We start from the raw sequence: 18,641 nt of genomic DNA on the forward strand, positions 1-18,641 counted from the left end.
TTCCTCCTATGCGTATCCTGATCCCCACCAAATTGGTATTTTTAGCTGTGACATAGGGCTCCGTGCTTCACACTGCAACTTCAGACTGTCCATTGGGCATACTCACCTTAATGTCCCCTTAGATACCTCATCCTCAACCTGTGGGAAACCGAACTCGTCACCTTTCCCACGGACTGAGTTTGAGAACTCGGGGATGAATTTCTTGGTATTAATGCCATTGTGATGTGTCTGGTCACTTAGGCCAGAAACCCAGAAATTATTCCCTATTCTTCTTTCTTACCTCCACATCAGAATGGTCACTGTGTATTTCAGTAACATCTCTTATGTTTAAAAATATTCCCCTCCTTTCCAGTCTTCTCTTCCTTTGGCTCCTGTACTGTTTCAGTAGACTCTGGTCTTCTGGTTTCCTGCCTCGCTCCCTTCCATACCATCCCACACCGTTTACATAGCCACTCATCCAAAGGGCGAACTGTGATGGTCTCTCACTTAAACTGCTTGAAGGACTTCTCATTGATAGGATAAGCCCTGAATCCTTTACATTGTTTGTAAAATTTGCATAATATAGTTCAGTGGTCGCCAATCTTTCAGACCTCACGGACCACCAGTGGTTCATGGACCACCAGTTGGCGACTGCTGCTCCAAAGGTTTCCTTAAACCAGCGGTCGCCAGCCTTTCGGACCTCACAGACCACCGGTTGGCGACCGCTGATATAGTCCATACTTTCCTGTCTAGAAACACCTTGCTTCTCTCTCTCCACCCACTTTATTCCTGAACAACTAAATCACTTGTTATTCCTCTGGCTCCCTTTTCTCTGTCTTGCTAGAAACTAAATACATGCTCTTCTCCAAGTTAGTTTTTCTGGATGACCTGGAAAATCTCTGCCCCTCTTTGAAGACTCAACTCAAATGTTACCTCCTTTGGTCCTTTTGAACTTTATACTCTCCATTTGCATTTTTGTTTTTAATTGTACCTACAAGTTACATTGCACTATGTTCTTCTTAGTTTACATCCTTGCCTTTTAAAATGGTAGGGGCTGTGACTTCTTTTAGGGTGAACCTAAACATCATTGTTAGCAAAGAGTAGGTTTTTACAAAATATGAGTGATGCCCAAATTTGTAGCTCTCACATCATTTTTAAATATAGGACTAAAAAGACCTTAAAATGTTAGTGGCTTTAGCCTGTTGTTTCAGTTGTCTTAGAACTCATTTATTACCACAAGAAGGTTGAATATGGATCTCTTATTAAATTAGGAATTTTACCCAAATTAGCCATTATCCTTTAAAAAAATGAAAAAGCACCTAAGAACTAAATTTTATTTCTGAGAAAAAGTTTCCAGTAGATGGCATTATAAGACAATTTTTGTTTTTCTTACCATTCCTTCGGTAGAATTAAAATTTGTTCCTTTCTGATTGCTATGGTTTGTAAAAACGGTTACATTTATATAAAATTGTCTTATGGACAGACAGATTGAATGCCTAGAAAAACCGACTTAACATATCTCTAGGGCTTCTGAATATTATTTTCCCCAGGTAATCAGCCAAACCACTGCAGTAACTCCACACCCTCCCTTTCTCATTCCTCCCTTCATTCAAAAGTATACTTAAGGAAAACCTATTATGTCTAGACACGAGGCTAGTGTCTGATGACACATTGGTAAAACAAGACAGGTGTGGATTTATTTAACATGAGCCTTCCTTCATTTTCACATGAACCCTGAGTATTAGAACAGGTAATGAGAAGTATTATACTCTAGTGGCTTAGAGCTGGCTGGAGTGTAGAGAAACATTTCTGAACTCACCAGCTACCGGTTGGTTACCTTAGGCAAGGTACCTGATGACTCTGCCTCAGTTTCCCCACTGTACAAGGGGGACAATAAGTTGTGCCTATCTCACAGGGATGGCTACATGGGTGACTATATGTGAAGCATTAGAACAGCGCCTGGCTCAGGAAATGCTATCTATTGTTACTCTTATACTTTATTATGATTATTACCACGGTTGGTTTTGCTCCAGAGCCAGATGGACAGCTTGACTTGTGTGCACGTAGTGACTTAGGAATCTGTAACTGATGAGTTGTCAGCCTGCTATCCCTGATCTGCCTGAAGAGCCAAAGTTTTGAAAGATTAAAAAAAAAACATGAGAAAAATAAGTATTTAAGTGGTTTTATTAATTCTTTAGAGGCAATTTGGTTGGTTTTAATGGGTTCTTGTCATGTTTTTGTTGTTGCTCATACAGTTAATTAAGCACCAGCATTATGCAGGTTTCCTGTAGAGCAGTGGTCGGCAAACTCATTAGTCAACAGAGCCAAATATCAACAGTACAACGATTGAAATTTCTTTTGAGAGCCAAATTTTTTAAACTTAAACATCTTCTAACGCCACTTCTTCAAAATAGACTCACCCAGGCCGTGGTATTTTGTGGAAGAGCCACACTCCAGGGGCCAAAGAGCCGCATGTGGCTCACGAGCCGCAGTTTGCCGACCACGGCTGTAGAGGCAGGGCCAGCTGGGCGCCTGCCATGAAAACCCAGCAGTTGTGGTCAAGCTCGCCTGCAGCATTGTGAGCAGCTTAGATTAAGTGGAACTTTCTCATTTGGGTCATGGTCTTCTGGGTCAGGTTGCCAACACATGCTCATTGTGAGCCTCCGGGATGGTGTTGCAGACTGAACCTCTTCTTATTCTTGCAGATTCCACTGTGTAAAGTGATCAGATTCAACATAGACTACACGATCCATTTCATCGAAGAGATGATGCCTGAGGTAAGGCAGAAGATTGCTTAGCAGCTCTGTCTTTTGTTTATTCCAGGCCAGCTCTGGCTTTGGCCTCAGGAATACCCCTAAAGTTTTGTGGTCACTGTTGCAAGGGTCAGTGAGATGGAGCTCTAGGAACAAGGTTAAAATTCAGGCCATTTTTCAACTTCTGAATCCATTACTCCTTGTTTTGTATCTACTGATAGTAACTTTACATTGGTTTCTGGTTTGTTTTGGATAGGGGACAGATTTTGATTACTGGTTGTTATCAGAGGAAATTAGGGTAGTGAAACCGAATCTGATAGCTGTTGGAATAATCTTATTCATTATCTCCAATGACAAGATCGGTGCTTGGTTCATTTTTCTTCCCATATATTTACATATTTTTCCTAATTGTTTTTCATTGCGGCTGCTCAGCAGCAGATTTATCTAAATATATGCAAGAGGTTTAAAATTCCAAAGCAAGATTAATGTGAATCTCAGAATGATTCATTGCCTGATCTTGAATTTAGTGATGTCAACAAATCACACTAAGAAATAACAACTAGACAGCAAACAAGCCTGTGCACTTAACCTTGTGTTGCAGTTGGGGTCGATTTCCTGAGTCCCCGGCTCTCCTTGCAAACCTTGTTTAACAGCGCAGCTCTGTCATGGGCAGCCGGGCACCGGCGGGAATTGATAAGCATGACATACATGCTTAGTTTGCACCTATTTCATTCAAAGCAAGTCCTGGTAATTCTACCTGTCTTTCAAAAAGAATTAAAGAGAAAGGGCCACCCCCCTCATTCTCTAGCTTAAAAGGGCTTTTTGCTTCCTTTTGATTTTTAAGGTCATAAGCCTTCATTTGCTATTGTAAAGGTTTATGAGTCTGGAGTTATCTCACACAGGGTGATTTATGAACCCTGAGCAAAACAAATAGGAAGGAAGAATTATGAGACATGTCTTAGTTGCAAATATATCATCTGTTAAGCTTGTTTACTGGAGAAATTTTGGTCCAAAGTTTTGTAGTTTTTCGTAGCCCTTTTATTTGCCTTCATTAAGAATTTGAACTTTTTTGGCATGAAAGACCTCTGTTTATGGTCACTCTAACATGATTCTGGGTGTGATTGGGGGATGGCAGGGAGCAGGGGTGGGGTGAGCGGGACAAACCTGTCAGAGCCTACTGGTGTGTGTGTGTGTGTGTGTGTGTGTGTGTGTGTGTGTGTGTGATTTGAATTAACAAAAAGTCCCCAGGAGATTCTGATTTTATAATTGGGTTAGAAAAATATGACATAAAGACGACTTCGTTTTTATTTTATTTTATTTTTTAAATAATAATTCTTTATTGTTGAAAGTATTACATATGTCCCATTCCCCCCCCACCCCCCTTGACCCGCTCCAGTCTGTCCCCCCCACCCCAGGCCTCACCACCTTGTATATCATGGCCTCATCTGTGTCCATGGGCCATGAATATAAGGTTCTTGGTTGATTACCTCCCACCCACTCACCCTCCCCCACCTTCCCTCCGAGATTCCGCACTCTGTTCCATGCTTCCATGTCTCTGGTTTCACTCCCTTCATAAGACGACTTAGTGTTTTAATTTCACATCGGGAAGGACTGGGTTCACATTTCCTTAGGAAACCTAAAGCCATGCTTGCCTACTTCATTTGTGTCTCAAGCCAATGAGCTGTTTTTTTGTAGGAGGGTGGTCAAACTTTTTAGGAAAGTCCATGGTTTTAGGATAGTTTCAACAGACACTTCTTAAGGCAGTTGACTAGATCAAGTTGAACGTTCAGTTAATATATATTTGCAGAATTATAGTAATTTGATTTTGGTTTATTTTTCAGAATTTTTGTGTGAAGGGACTTGAACTCTTTTCATTATTCCTATTCAGAGATATTTTGGAATTGTATGACTGGAATCTTAAAGGTAAATAATAGGATTTAAAGAAAAGTGTGATGCATAAAAAACATTATGGTGTATGGTGGGGGGAGCATAATTGAAATTTCTCTTATTTTTTGAAATACCCAGGGAAAAGTGTGATTCATAGGAATGCTTGCTATCATCTGACACGAATAAGTTCTTATGGGTCTTATTTTAATACAATTTGACAGTGTCTATTGCCTAAGATTACAATTATCCATTTCTTAACAGATATGTAAGAAGATGGTATCAGTTATTATAAGTAATTACCTTGATTTATGTGCATTGGGAAAAACCTCATTAGTTAATATTTTAAATCTATTGAACTTTACTGTAATATGAACTTCCAAGATTACAGTTTATCAAAACAGAACTTTGCTTTGACCTCAGAACACACTTCATAACCTGCGAGCTACATCTATTCGGCACCTGGTCCTTGGATCTTGGATAATAGTTACTCTTTGGAGGTGTCTTCATTCCAGCAGACAGTTATTTATTTTCTAAACTGTGTATTGATGAATGGCTTTTCAAACCAAGTTTTTAGTAGTATTTCTATTTTTCTCCAGTCCTATTGATTAAAATGGAAAGGAATTAAAACACAAGCATATTATATCATGCAGTAGTTCAGTTATAACAAAAATCTTTTTATGTTTTGAATTTCTAAAAATAGTTTTCCCATATCCTCCTATACAATAAAAGGCTAATATGCAAATTGTCCCTTCGACCGGGAGTTCTACCAGGGGCGGGGCCAGCCTGCCAACCACCCACGGCCCCTCCTGGCTGGCCCAGCTTGATTGCCCCAATTGGGGTGGGCTGGCTGCACCCCACCTGTGCATGAATTCGTGCACCGGGCCTCTAGTATACCATGAAGCACATGTCCTCGGCTTTCATTCTCCTCTTTACATTGGTAGTCTCCTCGCTTCAGTCTTCCTGGGATGTTTGTGGTGGTTACCTTAGGACTGATGTACAAGAAGAAGAGTGGTTTTTTTATTTTTTTATTTTTATGCCCCTACTTCTAGTGGTGTTTGTCATTATAATGAATCTTAGGAATTAGGTTGCAGTATTTGTTTTCTAAGCCTGTTTTTATTAATTTTTTTCTTATCTTTCCACTTGTTTGCTTTAGGTCCTCTGTTTGAAGACAGCCCACCCTGCTGCCCAAGATTTCATTTCATGCCACGTTTTGTAAGATTTCTTCCAGGTAAATCTTTTGGCTTGTCTGTGACCCGTGAAAATTGTGTCTGAAAATAAGCCTGCCATTCTCCTTTCAGTCTTTCGGGCAACTTTCCCACCACAAACACTGGTAATTTTCTGCTTCTGGGTCAGGAATAAAAATGTAAAATTATATGTGTACCCTTACGTAATTTATGGTAGCCCCAAATTAGATGAGCAATGGGAGAATTGATGGATAAAATTTGAAATTTCAATTGATAAAATATCACGTGTTAAAATTAATTTGGAAATATGCATGTGGCTTAAAAATGCAAAGAGTTAATTGGAAAACAATAACTATAACATTTTATATACAATCTGACTATAACTGCCAAAAATTACTGCAATAGTAGCTGTATTAAGGTAGTGGTATTACAGTGCTTTTTTTCTATTTTTTTGACATAGACTTCTACTTATTTTACAGTGAAAAAAACAATTTATTTTCTCAATTAAAAAATATAAGTATATGACATGTTTTTTTAAGCAATATTTTAACTGTCTTTGAAAAAAACTTTTAAGAGTCTAGCTATGAGATATGGCATTATATTTGGTGTTTTTAAAAATGGTGGGTTTGTAATGAAATCTTTGGGTGCCTTTTTGTTTACAAAGTCTTCACCATCCTAAAGGAATCATCCCTAGGTCTCATTCTGGTTTCTCCTTCACTGGTATTTCCAGTGATATGCTCATACTTCTGGCCATGCATGCCCTTATTTTTTTTGCTTCCACTTGAATCTTTGTTTTGCTCTCTGCATAGTCACCTTTCTTTGCTTCCTCAATTAAGTTCTGTGCTCTGACTTCTGTCTCTCGGCTCTAGGGGCCTCAGTGCCTTATGCTAACCACCATCTTTCATGGAAATGTCAACTCCACCATTTGCCTTTTTTCCCTTATATGTGTGCCGCTCAGTGATATTGGTGAAAAGGTATGGCAGCTGCAATAAATCTGTGATCTACAATTTCAGCTGTTCAGCTTTTTAGCATGTAAACTTTCAGCCCGGTCTACATATCCATAGTTTCATAAGTTTAGTCTTAGGCTCATGTGCTCCTCCTCATGCCTGCTGTCCTCTGGGCAGGAAGCCTTCCTCCCCAGGCCTTGGAACTTACCCTAGAGCCGTGGTCGGCAAACTGCGGCTTGTGAGCCACATGAGGCTCTTTGGCCCCTTGAGTGTGGCTCTTCCACAAAATACCACGGCCTGGGCGAGTCTATTTTGAAGTGGCGTTAGAAGAAGTTTAAGTTTAAAAAATTTGGCTCTCAAAAGAAATTTTAATTGTTGCACTGTTGATATTTGGCTCTGTTGACTAATGAGTTTGCCGACAACTGCCCTAGAGCCTGTCAGACCCTGGTCCAGCCACACCTTTTTTTGCTATGGCACCTAGCCCCCGTAGCCCATCCCCACCCTGCTACTGCTGCTGATGTCAAAGCCAGCCTCCTAGCCCAGCCAGTGTAGTTCATTGGTTGAGCATCAGCCCATGCACCAATAGGTCACTGGTTCAATTCCAGGTCATGGTACATGCCTCGGTTGTGGCCTCGATCCCCAGCGGGAGGTGTTGTTTCTATCTCTCTCTCCCTCTCACTTCCTTTCTCTAAAATCAATATAAACATATTTAAAGAAAAAATAAAAAGCCAGCCTCCCAAAGACCAAATCCAGGGGACCTGCTTGTTTTAGTCTCCTCCTGAAAATGGTGCCTGGGCCCTTGACCTTGTATCTCTGCTGAGCTACCCTTAACTTTTCTCTGAGCTCTAATGCATCCCTTTGCAGCTTTTGTTTCTTGTCCATTCATTCTAACTTAGATTTGTCCTCAGGATTTTGTCCTTTCCTCAGTCCAGACATTCAGTCACAATGACTTATTTTTATTTTAGAATAGTGTTGCTCATGTTTTCAGTGTTATAATTATTTTTTTTTTTGTTTGGAAATGTATTAAAAAGCTTTTCCCCTTTGTACATCTGGTTTTGTTTTATTGAGAAGTCCTTTTTTTTTGTTTCAAGTGAGTGCATCTTTGATTTTATAATGGCACGTTAACAGTGAACTTATTATAAAATGGTGTTACAGTGAGTTTGTTGAAAAGCCTTTTCTTTCAGTAACTGTCTGCCTCTAGACATTTTATGACCAAGCAAATCTCTAAGACAAAGTGGACAGTTTTAAAAGCATCTTAAAGAAAAATCTTACATTAGATATTTACTTAGTGGGATTTTAACTCTCACAAAATGTTTTCCATAACTATTTAGGGATAAATTTTATGTTATCATTAAAAGAAGATCTGTTGATTTGTTTTTCAAGCAAGATACACTTTTTCATTAGACTTCCCTTTGAAAATATACTAGAGAAACTTGCAGATTTCATTATGGAAATCCAATTGATCCAGCACCATTTATTGAAAAGACCATTGAAGTGAATTGAAGTGTTTTCTCTGCCTTCAATTGGGTGACTTGGGGTGTGTGTGTGTGCACGTGTGTGTGACAAACAGTACAAATGTGTATACTGTAAAAAATGAGCACCCCTCTCTAGATGTGTAAAAATGAGTAGGTGCTGTAAGTGGTTTGATTTGTAGTTGTTTTAACCTGTGTAGGGGAAATTAATGCTTTTTTGTTTCAGTGGGCTAACAACATGTAATGCAACTTGCCTTTTTACTCACCTATTTTAGACATCCTCCATGTAAATACATTGCCCCATTCTTTAAAACTCATAGAATTCCATAGTATGAACTGACATTAATTTTTTTTGACAGTTCTTCTAGTGAAGAATATTTTGGAGATCGCTATTTTTTTCCCCATTGCAAAAATACTTCAGGAATTGTCTTTTGCATCTATCCTTTTGCGTTTATGTCAATGATTCTATAAAGTAGACTCCTAGACATGAAATGATTTGTTACAACAATATGCACATTTAAATTTGGAAAGATATTGGCCAAGTTCTCGCTAAAAACTACATAATTTGTAGTTGTAACCAACATTTTTAACAGTACCTATTTTCTATACATCTGCCAACACTGAATAATACTCGTCTTTTATAGTTTGTCTAATAGGCAAAAGGTCATCTCATTGTTACCATTTGCATTTTACTTGCACTACTCTGAGAATGAGCAACTTTCATAAATTTCAGGTATTTCATGGTCCTCTTGTTCTCTTTGCTTTTCATTTATATCAGCTTATTATCTCTGATAGAAAGTTTTTTAGGCATCATATTTTTTCTTCAGTTTTTCAGTTTGCCTGTTTTGAAAACAGCTATCTCAGTTGCTTTCTATAGACTTGTCCAAAATTAAGCTTATAGTTTAAATCAAGGATTATTCAATGAAGGTCATTTTTCCAGAAGTTAAACCATAGAATAACCGGTTGATTGAAATTAAATTTTTTTCACATTTTTTTTTTTTTCTATCCATATCTTCTACCTGTTGCAGTCAGACAGTTAAAATGAACTCTCCTAGAGCCTGTTTAAGGTTTTATTTGACTGTAGCTGGGGCTGGGGCTTCAAGATAGGAAGGCTGCATGTACAGGAAAGCCTGTTCATTGCTTGTATCATTGCTGTAGTAAAGCTTTGGAAATCCTGAATCAGTTTTGCAAATTGATTATCTAGCAGACTGATTGTTGGAAATTGCCCCCACCCTGGAGAAGTAGTTCTCAGTTGTGGCTGACAGAGGGCCAGCGGGTGGGAGTGTATCTCAATATTCCCAGGGAGACAAGCATAGTTTGAAAAAAAAACATCAATTGAGGTAATATCTACACTAATAAAAGAGAAAGATGCAAATTTACTGTACCTTCGTGATGCCCACCAGCCAATCAGGAGTAAGTACGCAAATTAACCTGACAAAGTTGGCGGATTAATTTGCATACGCAGGCGCCCAGCGGCCTGGGTCCCGGGAACACCCTCGGGACCCAGGCCACTCAGAGTCTGTAGGCCCGCGATAGGCCCTGAGCGGCCAGGGTCTCAGAATGCCCCTGGCCATTCCTGGCCCACGGGCCTTGGCACCAAGCGGCTGGGGTCAGGGTGGCAAAGGCTTGAGCAGGGCCTGAGCAGAGCCGGGGGGCCCTGCCCAAACCACGGCGGAGGCCTGAGCAGAGCTGGGGGGGCCCTGCCCAAGCCGCAGTGGAAGCTTGAGCAGTCCCGGAGACGGGGGGATGTGCCAACCTCGGCTTGCCAGCAGTCCTGCCTCTGCACTTGAGCTGCAGAGGAAACACCTTTTCTGACGGCTCATTGGCTAAGCTCCCTGTACACCATTGGTAATGTTCTTGGTAACTTTGGTAATAAGAATCCAAAAAGGTGATCTAAAGTTTTTCCACCTCACTCCTGGAGGAAAACATGAAGGTCCACTGCTGGAGGGCTAAGAAATGTCATATCCTGCCCTAGGCAGTGGATAATGCCTTGGCCTGCCGACCGTAGGGTCCGGGTTCGATTCTGATCAAGGGCATGTACCTAGGTTGCAGGCTCCTCCCTGGCCGGCTCCCAGGTCAGGGCTCATGCGGGAGGCAACCAATCAAAGTGTCCCTCTCACATTGATGTTTCTCTCTGTCTTTACCTCTCTCTTCCACACTCTCTAAAAATCAATGGAAACATATCCTCAGGTGAGGATAAAACAAAAAGAAAGAAAGAAATATCATATCCTATGAAAGACACATCTTGAAAATGCCTAAAGAAAGTTGTCATTTTTTCATGGTGAAGGGACGAGTCCGTGTTGATGAAAACACCTTGGCGGCTGTGGTGGCTGGTAGTGGCTGCAGCAGTGGGGTGATGGGGCTGGCCCCTTCCCCAGATCAGCTCGGTCGCCTCCCGCAGAGGGAGGCCTAAGCCATCGGTAGGACATCCCCTGAGGGCTCCCAGTCTGTGAGAGGGGGCAGGCTGGGCTGAGGGAACTACCCCCCCCCTCCCCCCGCCGCCAGTGCACAAATTTTGTGCACCGGGCCCCTTGTCATAGTATAACTTTGTATTTGGAAAGTTTAGAAAATACCTGTTAATACAGATTTTTAGACAAGATTATTTAAAGGCTTCTTAGCAGGAATACACAGGGGACATAGTGTAGGGAAGGAGGAAGGCGTGTTTGTGTTTGTTAAAATTGAGTGTTAGACTGTTGAGAAGCACTTGTGTAACCAGCCATATTCTTAATACAAATTCCCTAACAAATTGCCCTCCCCCGCAAATAACAGTATAAATAATCAGACAACATAAATGGAGAGGATTGGTCTCTAAGAAACAGTTATAAAGTCTGTCAGTTCATTAATGACTGTCCAGATTCATTCCCTGAAACACAAACTCCAGTTCTTTTCGAATAATGACCCGTTGTCACGGCTCCAGTCTCAGTGCTGGCACAGCGCCTGCTAACCTTAGCATACCCACTCTCACTTCTCATTTGTATCGTGTCCTATTTATCTCAGCCAGAGAGATAAAAATGGCTTCTTAGCCCTCGGTGACACCGTTCCATAAATCCCCAACATAAACATGTAGCAAAGCAGACAAACCAAAAGAGCCAATTCATTAACATTAGTAAATTCATGGCAGTCTGTGCGCAAGTGGCCTTGTTATTTATCTGCTTCAGAAAGTCACTTCTCAAATATTTATGAGGGTCTTTTTTGCTGGGCTGGGTATGAGGATACAGCCCTTGCACGGGTTCTGGCAGGATTCTCTTGTCTACCTTCTCTTGTTAATCCATAAGGATTGCACCTCATTACTGACCCCGGAGCAGTGCTTCAGTCCCCCTCCTTAGGTTATCTGCTCTGGGTTTCTACATTTTTTCACAGTGGTAAATATCTGTCTTTTTAGGTTTTAGGTGCTATTTTAAATATTTAGCAGATTTCAACATGGATTTACACTTTCTCCTTGAGCATGACTGACTTTGCACCCGATGTGTGTATTTTTTTTAAGAAAAGTATTTCTAGTTTCTATGCTGCTGTAAAACTCTCCTGCCTCGTTGGCAGCTTTGTGTGTGTGTGTGTGTGTGTGTGTGTGTGTGTGTGTGTGTCTGAGTGTGTGTGTGTGTGTTAATCCTCACCCGAGAATATTTTTCCATTGACTTTTAGAGACAGTGGAAGGGATGGAAAGAGACACAGAGAGAGAAACATGGATGATACATCAATTGGTTGCCTCCCACCCGTGCCCTGACCAGGGCTGGGGATCCACCTTGCAATCGAAGTACATGCCCTTGACCAAAATGGAACCCAGGACCCTTCAGTCTGTGGGCCGACACTCTATCCACTGATCTATACCGGCTAGGGCTTGTTGGCAGCTTTGTGCCCAGGCTAGGTAGAAGCATTCTGGTGAGCATGTGGTGACCTTCTTTATCTTGTGAGTGTTCTCCTAAATTGGGAAATAACCTTTGTGTGTCAAGTAAAAGTGACATGGAGACTCTGTTTCCAGTGTCTAGAAGAGTGCCTGTTTCATAGTAGGTGCTCAATAACGATTTGTTGGATGAATAGATAAATATTTAGGTTAATGAATGAATGAATGCAGGATGTCTATATATAGTAGCTCTGTAACAGCAATGTCATCTAGTTTCAGAGTAGCATCTGAGGTTAAAAAACCCCCCACACACCAGAGAGAAATCTTGATACTCATTTTCTTCTTTCTCAGATGTGTAGGCCTATCCAAGCTTTAGCCCACAGCAACTTGTATGAAAATTTTTTATCTTTTTTCATTTTCTGGTAGCCCCAGTTCCTTGGGTATCTAACTCCTCTAGCACAAATAGGACACTCATTTGTGCCCACCTATCCCCACCATCTTGGTTTCCTTATTCTCCATGAAGTGTTGGCCTCATACTGAGGCTTCTAGAATATTTTGTGACCTGGGGAGGGTACTCATTGTCCTCTAAACTCTCAGGGCTCTTGTCCTTTCTTTGGGTAGGTCTAAGTCAAGAAAAGGTGTATAAGGTGTTACACATATTGGTCAAGCAGCTAAGTCCAAAGAGAAGCCAGAAACCTGAGCACTGGAAATTAATGCTCACATTAAATGAGTCTTTGGTTCATCAAGTACCAGATTAATTGGCTTTTTCCAAAGTACTTTAATTCTCCTTTGTTGTTTTTACCTTCTGTACTTAGTAATACGTGCTCCATAAGTCTCAGAATACTTGCTATTTTTCCATGTACTAACTCCATAATGATCTTCATGATATTAGTACAGACTCTTTAGGACTATTCATCACGGCAGGTGTAGCACATTAGCACCAAAAAATTAGACCATCGCACAATAAGCTGAAAACATCCATAAATATCTCAAAAGCTTAGAATTTCCTTAAGATAATAACAAAACTGCTAAAGAGCTTTCGTCTCTTACCTAGAAAGAATGATAAAATATTTAAGTTCTGTATATTGTAAGCTGTGGTTCTTCATGCTAGATGGTTTTAAATTTATTTAGAGAGACACCTTTTTTTATATTCACACCTTACAAATGGAGGCTTTTATCATTTAGAATGTTGCTCTTACCATTTTAGTAAATGAGATGGTTTATGAGCACTGTTTATCAATGAAACAAATGACTTTTGGATTATTTGGCACCTGGTTAAACAATATAAATTCTAAATTACCTTTTTATGAATGCTCTTTTGTCTCTGTTGTCTTGTTTTTCCTTATTTGGCTGATAACTGGCTGTGCATTGAGTAGCCTCATTTCCCCTTTTCTCTCTCCTCCCACCTAAGATGGAGGGAAGGAAGTGCTGTCCATGCACCAGATTCTCCTTTACTTGTTACGGTGCAGCAAAGCGCTGGTCCCGGAGGAGGAGATCGCCAACATGCTGCAGTGGGAAGAGCTCGAGTGGCAGAAATACGCGGAAGAGTGCAAAGGCATGATCGTTACCAACCCCGGCACGGTAGGTTCTGGTGCTCACACACTCAGACCCAGCCACCTTCTTTCCGGGTGTGAATGTTTCAGAAAAACAATGACAACATTTTCAAAGCTTTATGTACTCATTCCCTCTTATCCTTGAGTACTTTTTAAATATTTAGTAGATACGAAAAATATTACAATATAGGTGCATTTGGTAGTAAGTTCATCTTATTGGTAAATTTATTCTGTTCCTTATGGAGACTTTTGAGGTATGTTCAGGTCTGATTTTTTAAATAAAAGTAATATATCTTCACCATAGAAAATTAGGAAAATCAAAAAGCAGCCCAAAGAAGGCAATAAAAATAATCCATAATTCCATTCTGCAGAGATGATAGTATTCAGTTTTCTGGTCTCTAGGATATATTTCATATTGTTTTGAAACAAAATTGGCATCATTCTATTAAATAGTATTATATTAAATATTAAATATTTAGACCGCCTTATCCTCTAGAAACAAACACAAAATATCATTTTTTCATAGTCATAAATTTCTTTAGGAGTGTTAAAAAAAAAAAAGACCCCTAAGTTATAAAATTAACTCCTTATTGTTGGATACCCAGGTTACTTCCAGACTTTTGCTAAAACAATGCTATATTGAATTTGTATATGTGTGTACATATTTATGTGTATATGTATGTGTCTTTGAATATTTATCCATTTAACTCCTTAGGAAGAAGTAGTCTGGATGTATACACATTTTAAGTCTTTTGATGCATATGGCAAATACCTTCCAGAAAGGTTGTAAAATTTGTGCTCTGACTAGGAAGATATGAGGGTACCCATTTCTTCATATTGGCTATACTGTTTAAATATTTTTTTTTAAAAAACCTTTATTGTTGAAAGTATTATACTATTTTAACAGACAAACTTTGTCAGTTGATAGGGAAAAATATTATTTAGTTCAGTTTTGTATTTATTTTGGTTTCTAACAAAAATCGATATTTTAAATGTTTATTGGCCTTTTGATAATGGCCTATCAATATCCTTTGTCAAATTTTCTGTTGTGGTATTTGTCCTTTTTTATTGATCCTTTTATTGCTCTTTTGCCATAATTATTACAAATATTTCCCACTTCATTTTTTCAGTCATAAATTTCTTTAGGAGTGTTTTTATTATTTTGTTTTAAAATTAGCTTCTAATAGTTGTTGAAATAAACATGTGAAATTTAAAAGAGCAAATTAAACGATAACTAGATTTATCTCATAAAGAAAATGCTGTTTTATATATTACATCAATTAAAATTATTTTTTCCTCAAAATATGTTATTTCATAAAATAGTTATATATTGGCATCTTATCAGGATAAGTTTTTCCAGAAATGGAGAATTAAAATATTTCCATGTAAAGAAACAAAGTAATCTATTTAAACAAAGCTGTGGTTTTAAAAAGGCTGCCAAATTTGTTCAATAGTCATGATTCATAAAAGTAAAACTCTGGATCAACTTTCTGTAGCATGACAGCAACATCTGCACAAACAAAATGTGGTTATTTGCAAACCAAACATTCCAGCTAATGCCAATTATTTTAAACAGATCTCGAAAATGAAAGTGTTTAATAAAAATGTTTTTCAACATAAAATTTATTTAAAATTAAAAAGTCATACAGTTTTTACTGTTATATTGTTAAGCCACATAAATCATTGTTAAAGTAACTTTAAAAGAAATATACAAGTCATAGCACTATGAGAGTGTGATTGTGAATTTGATTTTTCTCCTTTAAACAGCTGCAGAAATTTACATTTCTTCTGTCAGGTTTGTAGCTGGGTCAGAAGTTGGGTTCAGGTGATGGTGGTGGCAGACATGATCTTTTCATCTTGGTGGGTCCACTCCAAGCATCCCATGATTTACAGTGGACACTTTGGGAACACTTTCTCCCTGGAGCTTCCTTCCATGTCCTGGCTAACATTTTCTGAAGTCCTAGAATCAGTTGAAGAGCTTATGAAAAATATAAGAATGCCATGATTGACTCTATGTACTCCAGGCACTCAAGGATCTGCAGTTTAAAAAAAAAATAAAAAATCCCAGGGACTTTAGATTCACTCCTTGCTTGTTACTGAGCTGATGGCATGGAGGACATTTACTCCATGACCAGGGTCCTCATTCAACTTACTGTTGAGGGACAACCATGTGAGCCAGATACTAGTGAAGTATATAGATGTGTATGACGCTTGTCCAGGTGCAGGCTCACAGCATATCCGTGTAAAAGGAGTCTGTGATGAACCCTTGAATCAGTGGGCCAGTCAGTAGAAAAGCCAGCCAGGAAAGCCCGTAGTTTTAGGTGAGATCACTCAGCTGGGCTGCCGGGGATGCTTCATATACACCACAGGAAGGTCTTTAAGGAATTGAGAAATAGTATAAATGATTGGCATGTTTAAATGCACATACTTGGCATAGTGTTTGGCTAGTTTGAAGATAATGAAGAAACCAGGATGAAAGGTTTATGTTGGAAAGTAGGTGGAAATAAGAAAAGGTAAATTTGGATGCCAGGCTTTGGGACATGTTGAAGTTAAGTCTTTTTTAGTATTTACCTAAAAATATGTTTAAAGGAGGAACATATTCTGAAAACTCAGTATGATTCAAACATCTTCCGTTATATTGTTTTGAGAATAGGGCCGAGTGTACATTTCATCCTTGCTTTGAAAGATCGCCCAATGGTAAGAATATTGGGGAATTTATTACATTTTCAAGCCATTATGGTCACATTAAGTACTTTATTGCTGCAGAATTTAAAAGGATTAATCTCCCTCTTTGGGCACTTTGCTTCTGCCAGAGAATACGTTGGTCATTAGTGAGAATGTTTTTTTCTTCTGTTTCTACAAAGATGGTATGATAGCTATTGTAGAGTGTGGCCAAATTCTAGAACTGATTTCCTTCCACTCCCCACAGGTATAAATTTAGAGATACTATAGATATTTTAAGTCAGTGTCTCCTTGTTGATTCCATAGCATGGTGTTTAAAATTTTGGGAACACGAATAACTCACTAGTTCCTTTCAGTTGTGCAGTTTTTCTTTTAAAAACGGATCCTGGTGCTTTGATGCACAAAATATTGGAACCAATTCTTAAGCCTAAATAATATGTTGCAACATCTGTAATACTTTCAACAATAAAGATAAATTAGAAAAATATGTTGCTACTGTTGATAAGCACTTACATAATTTTATACTAAGTTACCTGTGACCAAAATCTTCTCTAGTTATTAATTTTGAGAGCAGAGGCTAACTTTTTAAGATACTAGTGAAATTTTGATTGTTAAATAACATTTAAATATTTCTTAAAAACCCAAGTGTAAGTTGTTTTTAAACTAATGTGGATGAATTTACACAAACCTATTCACATTGTCTCCTACTTGGATTTGTCAGATGGCTGCATGGGGCTACAGTTGTGGATAGGATAAACGGCTTGTCCCAGTTGTTGGGGGCTGTCCTGCTTTTAGCGTTGAAAACCCTCAGTCCTGGACAGTTCAGACCACCAGCCGTGGGCAAACTAACTTTCCACGGAGCCGAAAGAGCGGAGGGTTCTCTTGCTCTCCCCTCCGCTCCTTCACCAGCAGCAGTGTTAACATGGCAACGTCGGGAAACACGGCGCAGCTCCTTCTTCTGAGTGGGCGGATTTATATCCGCCCATTCAGTAGAAGGAACAACCTCTCAATCTTCCAGAGGCTCCTTGTAATGCCCGCGGACAGGACGCGTCCCCCGACATCACCCTGGGAATGCGTAGACACGTTATCGTGGTGATGTAGGGAGACACGCCCCTGGAGAGCACAGTATCAGAGCATTAGCTAAAAAGGAGACCAACAACACTGTTCCCACTGAAGTTGATGTTTTCAAGACCAAAAACCTTTCAACCTAGTCTACATTGCCATCTACATCTAAGTCCCGGGCATAATTTGGAAGTTGCACTAAAGAAAATGTTTAATTTACTGTTTACACATTTTGTTCTTTTCTATTTGTTTTAGTTTTAAATTAGTTTATTATATTTAAGTTTAATTTGAAAGGCTTTTGTACCTTTGTTAGGCAATTTTATTTTGCCTTTGCCATCTTCAATATAAGGTATGTTATTGTGCTATGTTTCCTCCATTTTTTGAAGTTTCAAATTATAATAATTAGTGTTTACATTCTTCTTGTTAAAATGTTTGAAATGAATAAAACTATTGAAATAAAAAAAAAAGACCGTACCCTTTTATGTAATGATGTTTACTTTGAATTTATATTAGTTCACACAAACACTCCATCCATGCTTTTGTTCCGGCCCTCCGGTCCAGTTTAAGAACCCATTGTGGCCCTCGAGTCAAAAAGTTTGCCCACCCCTGAACTAGACTCTAGTTGTTGGTCATTGCTGGACAACAGGATGAAGCTTATTGGCCTCCATTTGGATCAGTTCTGTAGCCTTTAGTTTAAAGCAGCTGAGCCAAAGACCCCACAATCTCCTAGTAAGAGTTTAGTTTGTAATTATAGGGGCCTGCCAGAGATAAGCAAGAGGGTTGCTAAAACATTCTCTCCATGGTTTTACCTTCTTTTCACAAACTTAAGCTTTCAGGATGAAAGGTTTTTTATAAATGGTCTCTCATATTTTAGTAACTCAAGAAGGAATTATCTGTTCACTTTATTTTTATTAGACTTAAATAAAAAATATGAGGCTCTATTAAAATTAAAAATGACCTACATGGACATAATAAGAGGAACTTAACCATTGGGCCTTTGTACTACCATACCTTCTAATTTAAAGATGTGCAATTAAAGGAATACAATAAGGTACAGGGAGAACTAATGGGAAAAATATATATAGAGGCATCTGTCTGTGCATTCTGAGTAGAAGTAAGCTATTCATTTGAAATGTGAAATTAAAACAGAATAAGCCAGCACATCTCTTCCCCGTGATGTGGAATACTTCCCCGGTGCCTTCGGAGAGGTTAAGGAAAAGTTACATCTGACTAGGTGTCCTTTTAAAACTTTAATTTTTAAAGGTTTCCATGTGGACTGCAAAA

At 39.1% G+C, this 18,641-nt stretch overlaps 1 protein-coding gene across 7 annotated transcripts in view; it reads left to right on the forward strand.

The window, feature by feature from the left end:
- The window catches only part of DROSHA (drosha ribonuclease III), a 124,030-nt gene that overhangs the window by 39,088 nt on the left and 66,301 nt on the right, over window positions 1-18,641 (forward strand). For all 7 annotated transcript variants that reach the window (XM_080680454.1, XM_080680455.1, XM_080680458.1 and 4 more), the window contains 4 exons: window positions 2,685-2,756; window positions 4,574-4,655; window positions 5,773-5,847; window positions 13,472-13,641. In XM_080680454.1, the coding sequence (XP_080536580.1) occupies window positions 2,685-2,756; window positions 4,574-4,655; window positions 5,773-5,847; window positions 13,472-13,641 (399 nt within the window). The remainder of the gene's footprint in view (window positions 1-2,684; window positions 2,757-4,573; window positions 4,656-5,772; window positions 5,848-13,471; window positions 13,642-18,641) is intronic.

This window comes from Plecotus auritus, assembly GCF_963455305.1.
Source record: "Plecotus auritus genome assembly, chromosome: 7".
NCBI lineage: Eukaryota > Metazoa > Chordata > Mammalia > Chiroptera > Vespertilionidae > Plecotus > Plecotus auritus.